The following is a 14,314-nucleotide window of genomic DNA, read 5'->3' on the forward strand; positions in this document are numbered from 1 at the left end:
CTGTTTTATGAACCTGAAGAAATACAGTTTAGTTTGAAGTGCTGCATGTTCATATGTTCTGAAGTACTGTTTAGCCAAATTAAGCACAATACAACCTGTTCACTTTTTAAACATCCTCTAAATTTGCAAGTTGTGTGTTAGCATTTTCCTATAAATGCAAATATATTTTGATATATGTACCTCGCAAAATAAAGAATTTAAAGCTGCAAACATCTTTTCCATGCAGGAAACTTCTAGGAGCACAGACTTGCAGACAGTGTTACAGCTCTCCATGAAAGCCATCCAACATGAAAATGTCGATGTTCGGATCCATGCTCTCACCAGTCTAAAGGAAACATTATATAAAAACCAAGTATGTAAAGTTGTGGAACTCAAAATCAGGCTGAAGTATTATATTCACTTAACTCCTAGTAAGCTTCCTGAAGTTAGCTCTGCTTTTGACAAACATACATATAGTTATGTGCATCAATATAATCTAGTATAGTCTCATTGACAGACTATTCAAAATTATGCGTTGAAAAAGTAGGTTTACACCCAGTTTTCAAAAATATGGCTGTTGTAGCATTCCTGCAGTCATGTAAGCATCATTTGCAATCCTCACAGCCAGATTCTAACAAGCAGTGTCAAATGACAGTAAATCATAAGTCATGGTCATAAAATGTTTCACTTAACAGTAGACTTGGTGTTCACAATTGCAGTTGTTAAGTGAGGAGTACCTATATCCCAAAACAGTTTTATGGATATAAATAAACTTAATAATTTCTACATCTCATTAGTTCTCACTACCAAAAACAGGTATTGATAATGACTTATTTTTGCCCAACAACAAAGCCAAATAGGTAATTTCATTCTGGCAGTTTAAAGTTTGATGTAGACATGGAAGAAGAAATCTCATAAGTTTTGCTGTGATCTTTTTTCTTATAATTAACAGCAAAATTAATGAGTCTATTACTGTTTGTATAAACACAAAATATTTTTATCCCTTGATCTGAAACAGCTAAATTGCATTTCTTCCATTTTAATTCTTGATTCTTACTTAATTAAAATAGAGGTACTTCTATGTTACAAAAGTTTTAAAGCATTTGTCTCCATCTTCTTACACTTAATTTATTGTTACTCTTTTGCCAGCATTTCTGAAAAAAGGAGATCCTGAGGATCTTAACCTAATAATGACCAAAGTACAACATCACTGATTCATATAGTCTTGAAATCATATCTATATGTTTTCCCAATTTCTACCTAAAACTGTGTTCCATTGAGGTTAAATGTATAAAGCTCTTACGTTCTTATTTCCTCTCTTTTCCTTTTTCAGTGTCTTAGAAAATGATTTGAGAATTTCAATTTGCCAGTTGTTGGTTTCCAATTCTAGCGTTCAGTGCCAGCAGTCAGTGATGAGGGATTTGAAATGGTCCAGATTATCAAGAGACATAGATTCCTATCTTGGAATAGTGACAAGATACAACGTATTTCTTTGCGTGATTAGTATTGTTTGCTAAAGACAGGGGGGAAAAGTGTCATGGAAGGGAGAGGTGAATTTGGTGCATGATGGTGAAACTGTATGAGACAGAGACCATATTTCAGGGGCAGAGTCATGCATCACATGCAGAAGGATACTTGGCATTTTAAATTAAAAATATTGGCAGAAACAATGAAAAAAGCATCAATCCATCTAAAATCCTAGAGAAGAGACCCTGTCAATCAAATTCTTTTGGAGATGGGAATAGTTCCATGTTCATTTTTTACAGCATCTTAGAGTCAACCAGTTTAACAAAAGCAAAGCAAAGATAAAATAAATTCTGTCATTTCAGGGTGTAGGGAAAAGGATGCCTTCTGAATAAATAAATGCCACGAAATAAAAATCTTGTCATTGAGTAGTTCACTCTGATAAAAAAGTTTCTGTAGTATGCTTGGATAAGAAAATAGTTTGCAAGAAAGAATGCAAGGTTTTTTTCAGCAAAGCAACATTTTACAAATAGGTCTTCCTTACTTCCTCCAAGGCTACTTTATAGTATGCTCCTAAATAGACTGTTCTATTTCATTCCTACATTTCATATTATTTTTTTTTAATGCTGTATCGTTTGAAAGAATGACAAAAGAATGGTAATTCAATGAAAGCCAACAGATGTTTGTGGACATAATTTATTAACTCTTTTTTTCTTTGTTTTTCCTAGGAAACTCTGATAAAATATTCAACGGATAGTGAAACTGTTGAGCCAGTTGTTTCTCGACTGGTGACAGTCCTCCTGATTGGCTGTCAGGATGTGAATTCTCATGTACGGTTACTCTCTGGGGAGTGTTTAGGAGAATTGGGAGCTATAGATCCAGGCAGATTGGATTTCTCAACAAGTGACAACCAAGGAAAAGGACTTCTGTTTGTGGTAAGTAATCCTAACATTGACATTTTTAATGCTGGTAGGTGTGGTATTTTATATAAGAAAAAAATGATAAAATCTGTAGTTGTATATAATTTACTTGTTTCAGTGCACCCTTACTGTTTAAGCATCCATGTGACACAAGAATGCTAGAGCGATTGTTCTGATTTTCATTTAGTCCTGATCACTGAACAAGTATAGTTTTTTTTTTGCTGAAAATCATTTGTGCAACATTATTATTGGGAGTTCCAACACATTTTATTTTAATTTATAATGACATTTTGACCTGGATAATGAGAATGAGAATATTAACATAAGACATTTGCTTTGAGGCGGGTGTAGAAGATTCAAATTTTGCATATGGATTACTCATGGAATTGACAAGAGCATTCCTTGCTTATGCTGACAATGTCCGAGCTCAAGATTCTGCTTCATATGCTATTCAGGTGAGGATATTTCCTTTCCTAGTATTCTGTTAATTTATTACTTATTAAATAACATTTAAAAATTAAAAAAACAAATTCAGTTTTCTGAATTTGTGATGTGCACAAAGTGGCGCAGTGGTTAGAGTGCAGTACTGCAGGCTACTTCAGCTGACTGCCAGCTGCAGTTCAGCAGATCGAATCTCACCTGTTCAAGATTGACTCAGCCTTCCATCCATCAGAGGTGGGTAAAATGAGGACCCAGATTGTTGCGGGCCATATGCTGACTCTGTAAACCACTTAGAGAGGGTTGTAAAAGCACTATGAAGCAGTATATAAGTCTAAGGGCTATTGCTATTCAGTACCATGGTGTCAGAATATGGTCACAGTAAACCAGGATTCTAAAGAATGGTACTGCTGCTTCTTAGTTATTCATTCAAAAACCAAAGAACTCCCAAGTCTGTTGCCTATTGTTCTTTCTTATGGACAAACAAACCATTTTGAAGCATAATTTTCTTAGTAAGATATAGTCATAGATTGTTGTTTGATCTTGGTAATTATAGATTTTTGGAGCTTTGCCTTGCCAATAGAGTCAGAATTTGGTTGGAACCTTTTCATTGGCTAATAAGCCTCAACAGGTAGCAGATCTAACCAACTTTGGCTATTTAGAACATTAAGCAAGATTGGCTTGAGTGAAAGATCAGCAGGGAATTCCAGGATTAGGGTGGACAAAGGAGTCAAGAATATATCCTGGAAAAAAGAAACCATTTTCTTAACCATTTCCTGGTAAGAAAATTGCATATGTGTTTATATAGTAATTAACATGTGTCAAGTTTGACTCAAAAGAGACTTTTCAGTCGGTTATTAATCAGCAATGGAATTTTTCATTTTTATAATTCTTAAAAATAATTAAATGTGGATTCTTAATTTTGTTTTTTAAGGAACTGCTATCTATATATAACCTTAGTGAGATGTCTACTGTTGAAGCAGGCGCAGCACTTTGGAAAATGTTTCCAGAACATATTCAGGAAATATTGGAACCTCATTTAAAAACCCGGTATGAAAAATAAATTTAGTTTTTTTACTTCAAATTTTTAAAAAATCAAGGTAGTTTTAAATATAGCCTTTCTCTACTTTCTACTTAAGCAAAATTGTACATCACATCTGAATTACACAGTTGAATAAGCTAGCAGACAATTCCTAATATGAGTTTATACAAATTATATATTGTGTAAATATTAGATATGTATAATTTTTGTACTAATTTTAAGTAGAATTATATAATTAAGAAAAGTTACATAACCCATACATTTTTCTGTTTTACATAAATTGGTTCACATATTGTGTTCAGTCATTTAAATAGCTTAATAGCACATCGGTGAGCAGTTTCAGCTGCTGTAATTTCAAGAATAAATCTAATAAACTAAAACAAGTTCAGAGAAAACAGCAAGGATGATCAAAACTCAAAGCCACATTGTATATAAAAGTATGAGAAAAATCAGAATGGTTAACTTTGTTAAGAGATAACTAAATTGATATTCAATATTACACAAAGTATACCCCATGAGAGACTTCAAAACCTGTCTTGAATCACATTCAGGTGCAAGCGGACTAGTTAGAGGAATGCAGATTTCAGTGGAGTGTTAGAGAAGTTTTTCTAACAATAAGAATAGTTTAAATTCAAGTAGTGATGCTAGAATGTTGGTTGATTGTCCTTAAAATAATGTGATTTAACAAATTTTGGAAATTCCATTTACAGATACAAGAGTTATCAAAAGGCTATAAATTGGTCTAAAATGAAGACGCCGATTTACTTAAGCAAATTAGGCAAAAACTTTGCAGAATGGTCAGCAAGCTGGGCTGGCTATCTAACAACAAAGGTAGGAACAATAACCAATAATTAAGTTAGATGCTCTCTATAAAAATTATTCTCTGTCAACTTTCATCAGCTATGCCAGCCTTAACACATTTTCCTCTCAAAATTTTACATTCAAACTGTTACCTTTGTTCCAGGTGCGACATGATCTTGCCAGTAAGGTTTTTAATTGCTGCAGTATAATTATGAAGAATGACTTTAAAGTGACTGTCTATCTTCTTCCTCACATTCTTGTGTACGTCCTTTTGGGATGCAGTCAGGAAGATCAACAAGAGGTGAGAATCCCTTGACTTGGATCCCCTATTAAAGAGGCATTGCAACTGCACTCATTGGCTATTATATCAACCCAATATATCTCTAAATTGTTCACCTTAATTCTATGTTCAGATCATCATATATTGGAGATATTATTGCAAAGAAAAAGTTAGAGAGTATTACATGTAATCCTTGACTTATAACCACCCATTTAGTGGCCATTTGAAGATACAATAGCACTGAAAAAAAGTGACACAGTATGACCAGTTTTCACACTTTTAAGACTTGCAGCATCTCCATGGTCACATAATTAAAATGTGGGCACTTAGCAACTGGCATGTATTTATGACAGTACCACTATCCTGCTGTCATGTGATCACCATTTGTAACTTTCCCAGCCGGCTTCCAACAAGCAAAGTGAATGGGGGAAGCTATATTTGCTTAATGATTGCGTGATTCATTTAATAACTACAGTGATTCGCTTAACAACTGCCTTACTTAGCAACAGAAATTTTGGGCTCTGTTGTAGTCGTAAGTCAAGGACTTGACTGCTAGACTGAAAGTAGGATAACTTTGCCCTGGTAACTATTGTCAGCATACCATTATACTTGAATCAGTATGAAGTATTCTGAACAATACTTCAAAATTTCCTTCTCATTTCTGAACCAGACATATTTCCAAATTCATACATAACAATAAATCATAATGTTATTTAATGTGATACTCATTGCATTAATAAAGTGTCTTGCAACAGCAGAAAAGTATTGTGAACAAATACTGTTTCGTTTGTTACTCTGGGTTTTTTTTTTTAAGTATATGCTTATTGATAGGATTATATCACAATTAGTTTGGACAGGACTGAAATATCTGCTAATTTGCATTTTTTGTTTTAGTGAGGTAAAGAGTTACCAGAGACTTATCAGTTATTTGTTAAAAGCAAAACAATAGACAGCCAAAATTCAGTGATTTGCCATTGAATATTGGCTATGGCTATACAACCTTAGAGGGTTCCAAGTCTTGCAAAAACTTGGAGTTTGGTTTAGATGGAGTGGGTTATCCACTCTTGCTTTAAAGTCTGGAATTTTTTTTATGGTTATATTCTGAGGTCTCCTAAAAAACTGGAAAGCACACTGGGGGCTCCAAGTAAGGATGGTTCATATTGATTAATGCTTGAATTAGGTGGAAATGCACAGAATAGTCATGAAACACTGAATAAGCTTTGATGTTTGTCTTTTTAAAAAATATTTATCTTTTTATATTTATGGAACTGCAGGGAAGTGTTTCACATTAAGTTTCTCATGGTGCTAACTAGCTCTTTTTCTAGTTTGAACCAGCTTGAATAATAATCTAAATTCCAAGAAATTTTAAAATATCATGCTGTCTAGGTTTATGCAGAAATCATGGCTGTTTTGAAAAATGATGACACCTGCACAAGACGATGTGAAGACAGTGCATCTGATCTAAGTCATTTAAGCACCCAGACAGTGTTTTCTATGCTTGACCATTTAACACACTGGGCTAGGTATAAATTTCAAAAATTGAGTGTAGAAAAAGCTGCTGGCAAGTCAAATAAAGACCTTACGGAATTATCAGGTTGGTATTCTCCTTTGCTTCAGTTGAATTACCTTTGATTTGTAACTATATTTAATCGCCTTTGAAAGAACTTCATTATTTGGCCAGAAGCAGAAAAAATACAGAATGTATTGAAGCTTTAATAAGGAAGAAAAATATTTTAAACAAGAATTGCTTTTATAAGTAAATGTAAAAAATTCCCAACATTCTCAGTTATTCCAAACTCATGTAGCCATACCTTTGATAAAGAATTTTATCTCACCACCTGATGAAAGTAGAAGAAAGGATTTATTTGCTCAATACTGATTTAACAGAATGACAAAATGTTCAATAAATATTAAAATTTTTATAAACATCCGCAAAGCACCACTATATTATATGCATTGCACACAGACCCTAGTCCAACCTGCGGCCTATGGGCCACATGCAGCCCTAGACAACTAGTATTGCAGCCGCACAAGATCATAAACTTTCAACATTATTATGTGATTTATATATATTAACTATATTATATGTTTTATATGCGACCCAAGACAATTCCTTGTCTCTCAGTGCGACCCACACAAGCCAAAAGGTTGGACACCCATGTGCTAGCCATATCTTTGCAACGACACATTAACTATAACATCTCAAAGATAAGTTTTGTAATGTCTTTATAAAGCACCTTTTAAAATGTTTGCTGCAGTCCGCATACAGACAGACCAAAATTTAAGCATTGATTAGAAGATGAATTAAAATTTCAGGAAGAACCTTGAGAAAAAAATATATTTTATGAGACTCATGCAGATCCACTTTCTTGTGAATATTGTGGTGGAGGGAGGATGCTAGTGGGAAGCTGTTTTAGTTGAAAAAGTCCTGCCTTTGGTTTCTGATGCCAACTGTAATGAGTGATCTGTTTTATGTGATACTTTACATACTTCATTCTTACAGCACTTAAGATTGGCATTTTGAAAGATGAAGTTTAATGTGCCCTTTTAAAACTCTTTATTTATAGCATCAAAAGAAGAATATGAAGAATATCAAAACGTAGCTCGCTTTCTTGACCTCATACCCCAGGACACATTGGCTGTGGCTTCTTTTCACTCCAAAGCTTACACCAGAGCTGTAATGCACTTTGAATCTTTCATCATAGAAAAGAAACAAGACATTCAAAAGCATCTTGGTTTTCTTCAGGTTTAATACTTGTTTTATAATAGAATGAAATGCAATTTCTATGTTATATTGTGTCATTTCCCCCATTTTATTATACTAGGGCTTTAATTGGATACCAAAGTTGCTATTTCTTCTCCCCCCTCCCCTAATAATGTCCTCATTTCATAAAATAAAAACTTAAAATTAGATGTATATATAATTTTATGTAAGGTGTTTTGAAAGAAAAATGTTGAGATCGGATTTCTTAGGTCAGATATGATTGGGGAAAGGAAAGTGTTTTCAGTACTATTAATTTATTCAGAGCAAAAACAAAAGAAAAATGAAATGTTTCCTAACGTTAGCAATACATTAAAATTATAGAACGAATCTTGAATATAATTATAGAACACAAAGATGTCCTTATAGTTAATTAAATTTCACATGTGACTTTTTGGCAAAACATCCAATGGCAAATGTTTTTCTCTTTACTCAAAGAAACTCTATGCAGCAATGCATGAACCAGATGCTGTAGAAGGAGTGAGTGCGTTACGGAAGGCTGAGCCATCTCTCAAAGAACAAATTCTTGAACACGAAAGCATTGGGTTGTTGAGAGATGCCACTGCTTGCTATGATAGAGCAATTCAGCTAGAACCAGAACAGGTAACCAAAAATTACCTGTTTCTATTTTGGGCTTATTTTCAAATAACTCTTATAAGTGTTTATGACATATAATATAATTTGTTACTTCCTTGACCACAAGAGAATCATGGCAACAAGGAAGTTTCTGATCTAGAAAAACCAAGGTGTGTGTCTCTTTTGCAAAGGTGTAAAACCCAATCCAGCAAGCAGAAGCTTTTGCTTGATTAAAAATTAAAACAGATTGTAAATGGATTGGCTGTGTTTTTTATTTTATTTTTTTTAATTTGATTTATATGCCACCCTTCTCCGGAGACTCAGGGCGGCTTACAATGTGTTAAGCAATAGCCTTCATACTTTTGTATATTTATACAAAGTCAGCTTATTGCCCCCATAAACTGGGTCTTCATTTAACCTACCTTAGAAAGGATGGAAGACTGAATCAACCTTGAGCCTGGTGAGATTCGAACTTACAGTAATTGCAGACAGCTGGTGTTAATCACAATGCTTTTAGTCTGCTGAGCCACCAGGGCCTTAAATTGTAATGGAGGAAGTATTCAAGGGCATAAAATGATTATGGGGGGAAGTAGTAAATTGGTGTCTGGAACCAAATGTTTTGTTCATATGAGTAGGGACAGAACAACTAGAAATGAGATAGTTTTCAAATGTTTAATTTCTTTGTAAGATAGAATGAAATTTGGACAGATATGACTAACAGAGATAATATCTGAAAATATCAGAAGTAAGAAGGAACAGTCACTTGGGCAATATAAGGCAGTTGCCTTAGGCTACAGGTGTTGGAAGCATAAAAAACAGAATAAAGTATTGGAAGGAGAGAGATACATAACCAGTCAGAAAAATGACTGTGGACATAGTTTGCCTTCTGGTAAACAGTGAAAACATATTCTGTATTCTAAAAAATTCTTATTCCTAAGTGTAATTGTTTTTTAATATATAAGTAGCTACATCTATCAACCCATCTCTTGCTATCTTTGCTGTCCTTCTTTTCTTATTCTATGCATTTTTAGATGAATTTAGAAGTACATAGTACATTGGTGACACATGGGAAAAAAACGTAAAGACATATCATTAAAGACATGACAAATTCTTTTTTTTTCCTTGTGCCATTTTCTTGCTTGTAAGATATTGAGGTATGAGTCACCTTATTCTTTGTAAAGCAGGCCACACTAGGATGACAATCAGAATGAGACATGATCAAATTTTCATTCAATAATAAAAGTCCATGGATGATCATAGCTGGGTTTTGGTTTTTTTGAAGACAAAAAGAAAAGTTAGGTTTCAGGATTAAACTAATTTATAGTATGTGGTTGTGAATAAGACTTGATGAGTTGCAGAATTTGTATGCATCTTACAGAGTATAATGGACTGAAAAGTTATAATTGTTATTCTGCTTCCTTCTAGATAATTCATTATCAGGGTGTGGTGAAATCCATGTTAGGTCTTGGTCAATTCTCTACTGTAATCACTCAAGTGAATGGAGTACTTGCTAAAAGGTAAAGTGACTCACTTGTGCCTTATTGTGTATGAGAAATATGTACAAATCTAGTGCAGATAGAATAAGCATTTCCAGAAATCCTGGACTGGCTGCCAGGTTTACCCAGAAACTGAAACTCTTTTCTCCAATTCCTTTCCATTAGTTGCCCGGATTGTAAGTAAAGTAACAGTAATAATTTATAACTAATTGAGTTCATTATAACTTCAAATTCTGCTTGAAAAGAAATTTCATTAGCTGCACCCTTATTAATTTCTTCAGCCATTCACGTAGGTAGAAATGGAGTAGAATCGTAGATGGCAGGAAACAGACTGTATGGGTGCATCACCTATTTTTACCAACAAGGAGAATTGATCAACCATACTATTTTTGTCATTATGATTTTCTGGGAAAATATGTGGCTGCACCTAAAGCAGGAGTAGAACTAATGGTCTACAGATTTTTGGACTAGTACATTAACCAAACTGGCTCTCGTGCTATTTCTATTATATATCTTTATCTAACCATCCTTTCTCTTTTACTAGACCTGAATGGACACCTGAATTAAACAGCTACAGAGTAGAAGCTGCCTGGAAATTGACACAGTGGGATTCCCTGGAAAATTATTTAGCTGCAGGTTGTTGGAATAAAGATGTGATATTTGTTAAATACGAATTTTATCTTAATTTGCTCTTGATTATTGGAGGGAATATAGAAAATACCAGCCGTAAGCAATATGAGGACAAAATTCAGTAATATTGTTTCTCATATTTATTTATTTATTTTATTTAAGGACTGTCCATCTCACTCACAGAGCAACTGAGTTTTCCAGTTGTTCCAAATTCATCAGATTTTTCCGATCACATTCAGAAGGCTTCAGGAGATTGTTTGAATTGGATTTGTTTTATTAATAAATACTGTCTATTGCAATAGGAGCATCAATTTAGTAGCATCCTTATTATTTCTGTACCATACAGTAGAGAAAATAGTAAGGATTTTGTACTGATTTTATATATTTTAAGTTAGCTAACATTCCCATCTTCATTAAAAAAAATCATCTTGAGGTTTGGGATTTTTATTTTACTTTACTTGGTAGAAGTGTAGTTTGCAACCATCCCCTTCAAGCACACAATAGCAGAAAGCATCTGGAGAAATGTCCTCAGTTTAGGTCAAAACATATAGTGGGTCCCACATCAGTTATGAAGACAGTCCTAAGAGAGATGTCCAAGTTGTCTGATCTGATAAATTAAGCCTCCTGTATGTTCACTGTGAAATTGGAAATAGCACAATGCTCCAAATGTGGTCTCCCTCCCAAAATGGAAACATGCTGAAATCATATGGAAGTCATATGCCCTTACAATATCTTGTGTGTCATACCAAAATCTTAGCCATTTCAAAAAACAAGTAAAATATTTTATTATATTTAATTAAAATATTGTTGTTTGGCAGTGTCAGATGCTGCCATATTCATCCCAACTCATGATCTAAATGGTTTCTCTCTCTCTCCCTCCCTCCCCCCCCCCCCCCCTCTCTCTCTCTCACACACACACACACTTCAAAAATCTTGTTAACATTGAATGATTTAGCACATTAACACATCATAGAACTATGGAAATTAAGAGCTTGAAGGAAAATTGGCATCTTCTAGTTCATCACCTTGCCCAGTACGGAAATCTTACGCTCATTTTGTTAATAAGTTTTTATAGGAAGTCTCAAAAAATGTTCTGGCATAACTGTGGCAACTAAAATACCAACATTAATATAATTTGTGACATTTTAAATAAGAACTGGAATGTTTACAACTGGTTCTGTTACAACATTCTGGTAAGTGTGTGTGTGTGTGTGTGTGTGTGTGTGTGTGTGTATCAGAAGTGTTGACTATATTAACATGAAATTTTGGTTCTCCCACTGACCTTCCTTTAATTAGATGGGAAGTCTAATACATGGAGTATTAGGCTTGGACAGTTGCTGCTGTCAGCCAAAAAGAAAGAAGCTGCTACTTTCTATGAAACTTTGAGAACTGTTCGAGCAGAACAGATAGTTCCTCTTTCAGCAGCAAGTTTTGAAAGGGGCTCCTACCAACGAGGATATGAATATATTATCAGGTATTTTTAATATGTTTAAATAGCTGTTTAATAATAAACATTCAATTTTTTTCTGCATATTTCCCCCAAAACTTAATATTATCTTGCTGTTTTAATATACTTTTAATATATTGTATTTTTTCTTAACCATTCTTTCTTTTGACTTTTTCTTAAGTTCAACAATGAGTTTTTTAAAATAGTGCTGGGACAGAGAAAAGTGTCAAGTCAAATTTCCAATAAAACAAATATAAAAATAAAAATGGTGAATTTGAAATTTTGTGATTCCCTTGTATTGGGCAAATCTGTATAAAAGTTTTAAGAGATTGGCAGCACTAGATTCACAAGGGAATTTCAGGCTCTCTAGGCCAGTGTTTCTCATCCTTGGCAACTTTAAGGCATGTGGGCTTCAACTCCCAGAATTTCCCCACCTAGCCAGCTAGAATGAGTTCTTCTTAATCCGAATTAAATCAGGTTTTTAACATTGTGGTATTTTAATGTCATTTTCCATTAAAATAATTTTCTAAAGATGAACTATCCTTGTAGTCACTGAAATGACAATATGGCAAAATTATAATGCAATCTCTAAAGTCTGTAGCTTTCCAAATACTCTTTTAATAGATAAATATACTTAAATCATAGGTTACATATGCTTTGTGAGCTGGAGCACAGTGTTGGATCCCTGCTTCAAAAACCTGATGATTACTATGGTAAAGATTCTTTGAACTGGCATGCTCGTTTAGAAATGACACAAAATTCATACAGAACTAAAGAGCCAATCCTGGCATTTAGACGGGCTCTGCTTGGCCTGGTCAAAAGGTGATTTCTGCCATGGAACCTTTTTTCTCCCATCCTGTCTTTCTCTTTTTATTATGTGAATTACAAATTAAAATGGACTAAAGTGTAGTTAATAAAGGGAAGTATCAGTTCCAATTACTTTTACAAAACAAAAGCAAAATTGTACTTTCTAAAAGGAGCTCAGAAGAGTTACATGATCCTGATTTTGCAACAATTTTATGGAATGACAGTTTAGATAATAGATAGCAAACTAGCATATAGCTGACTGGAGGTTTAGATAGATTAGCTTTCAAGATTGGCTTTCAAGATATGTTTAGGTCACAATTTTTAATACGTTAAATTTATAGGTGTATTTACATAATCTTCAGAGGACAGATTTGTCCCTTTAGAAGTCAGTTTGATACTAAGTTATTGAGCTATTTATTGTAAGCCAAATAAAGAGCATATGATATGTACATTGCTTTAAGTCAACAAAAAATAAATAAAAGAGAGGAATAGTATAATAAATATGTGTGAGGCAGAGGCACTATCCAGTGTTTACATATTGCTGAATCTGCACAGTTTTTGTATTTATGATACTTTATTATAACAACATTAGAACATCTTACTAGGGGGGAGCAAAGGCCTTTGCCATCATGGCTAACCATACCTATTGAAACAAATGAACAGGTTACAGAAGACTTTATTTGTTGTTCCTTTCCAGCATCTGGGAACTTTTTCTATTCCAATAGAATTCTGTTCTATTAGAATTTCACTCATCTGATGGCAATGAATGCAACCATACTGTTTTATAAATCATGAAAATTATAGAGAAGAATATTCCTAGGCAGCTATTAGTATACAACCCAGTCATTTACCAAATATTAATGGAAGCTTGAAAGAAAGTGAAATTAAAGTGATAAGAAAGAAAAATACCACATGAAGTGCAAAACCATTTACACTAGCTTGGATTGTCAAGCATATTGAGTTCACCTTAATGCCTGTTGAAATAAAATAAAAAATATTATCCACATTCTAATTTAGTAGGTTATGGTCCTTTTTTCACAGTGAGGGTATACAGAAAGTCATACTAACATAAATAATATTACAAGCTAAGTAAAATTCCTTATAAATAGCTCATATAGGAAACTACAAAGGGGTCAAATTTTTGTAGTGTTGTTACTTTAAATCAGTGGTCCCCAACCTTTTTATCGCCGCGGCCCGCTGAGCGCGCGCAGGGGTGGGGACACGGCCCAGGAGCTTTTGCGCACGGCCCATTGCGCACGGCCCAGGAGCCTTTGCGCTGCAGCGTTCATGTCCCCCGGCCGCTGCGCGGCCCGGTGCCAGGTACTCCACGGCCCGGCACCGGTCCGCGGACCGGGGGTTGGGGACCACTGCTTTAAATCATTAGTTTCAATTCGTCCCTAAACTAATAGATGCAAAATATCTGAAGACTGTAGGAGTTGTAACTATGTATAATTTATTCTCTGGCACACATGGAATGTCGTAAGTGTTTCAGTATATTTTTGATAATGTATATTCCTATAGAGAGGATTCCAATGAGCAAATGGGAGAATGTTGGCTCCAAAGTGCCAGAGTAGCACGTAAAGCTGGTCATCACCAAACAGCCTATAATGCTCTCCTCAATGCTGGAGAATCCAAGTTATCTGAACTTTATGTGGAAAGAGCAAAGTGGCTCT

The 14,314-nt window shown here is 34.4% G+C and overlaps 1 protein-coding gene across 1 annotated transcript in view; it reads left to right on the forward strand.

Moving 5' to 3' along the window:
• The window catches only part of ATR (ATR serine/threonine kinase), a 57,433-nt gene that overhangs the window by 26,255 nt on the left and 16,864 nt on the right, over nucleotides 1-14,314 (forward strand). The window contains exons 21-34 of the mRNA XM_070944891.1: nucleotides 227-352; nucleotides 2,172-2,378; nucleotides 2,705-2,818; nucleotides 3,736-3,851; nucleotides 4,554-4,674; nucleotides 4,808-4,945; nucleotides 6,311-6,518; nucleotides 7,492-7,670; nucleotides 8,124-8,288; nucleotides 9,687-9,778; nucleotides 10,302-10,393; nucleotides 11,684-11,861; nucleotides 12,480-12,656; nucleotides 14,163-14,314. The exon at nucleotides 14,163-14,314 is cut by the window's right edge and continues 8 nt beyond it. Of these exons, the coding sequence (XP_070800992.1) occupies nucleotides 227-352; nucleotides 2,172-2,378; nucleotides 2,705-2,818; nucleotides 3,736-3,851; nucleotides 4,554-4,674; nucleotides 4,808-4,945; nucleotides 6,311-6,518; nucleotides 7,492-7,670; nucleotides 8,124-8,288; nucleotides 9,687-9,778; nucleotides 10,302-10,393; nucleotides 11,684-11,861; nucleotides 12,480-12,656; nucleotides 14,163-14,314 (2,065 nt within the window). The remainder of the gene's footprint in view (nucleotides 1-226; nucleotides 353-2,171; nucleotides 2,379-2,704; nucleotides 2,819-3,735; nucleotides 3,852-4,553; nucleotides 4,675-4,807; nucleotides 4,946-6,310; nucleotides 6,519-7,491; nucleotides 7,671-8,123; nucleotides 8,289-9,686; nucleotides 9,779-10,301; nucleotides 10,394-11,683; nucleotides 11,862-12,479; nucleotides 12,657-14,162) is intronic.

The sequence above is a fragment of the Pituophis catenifer genome, unplaced genomic scaffold (genome assembly GCF_029215685.1).
Source record: "Pituophis catenifer annectens isolate HBS135680 unplaced genomic scaffold, rPitCat1.0.hap2 SCAF_6, whole genome shotgun sequence".
Lineage (NCBI taxonomy): Eukaryota > Metazoa > Chordata > Lepidosauria > Squamata > Colubridae > Pituophis > Pituophis catenifer.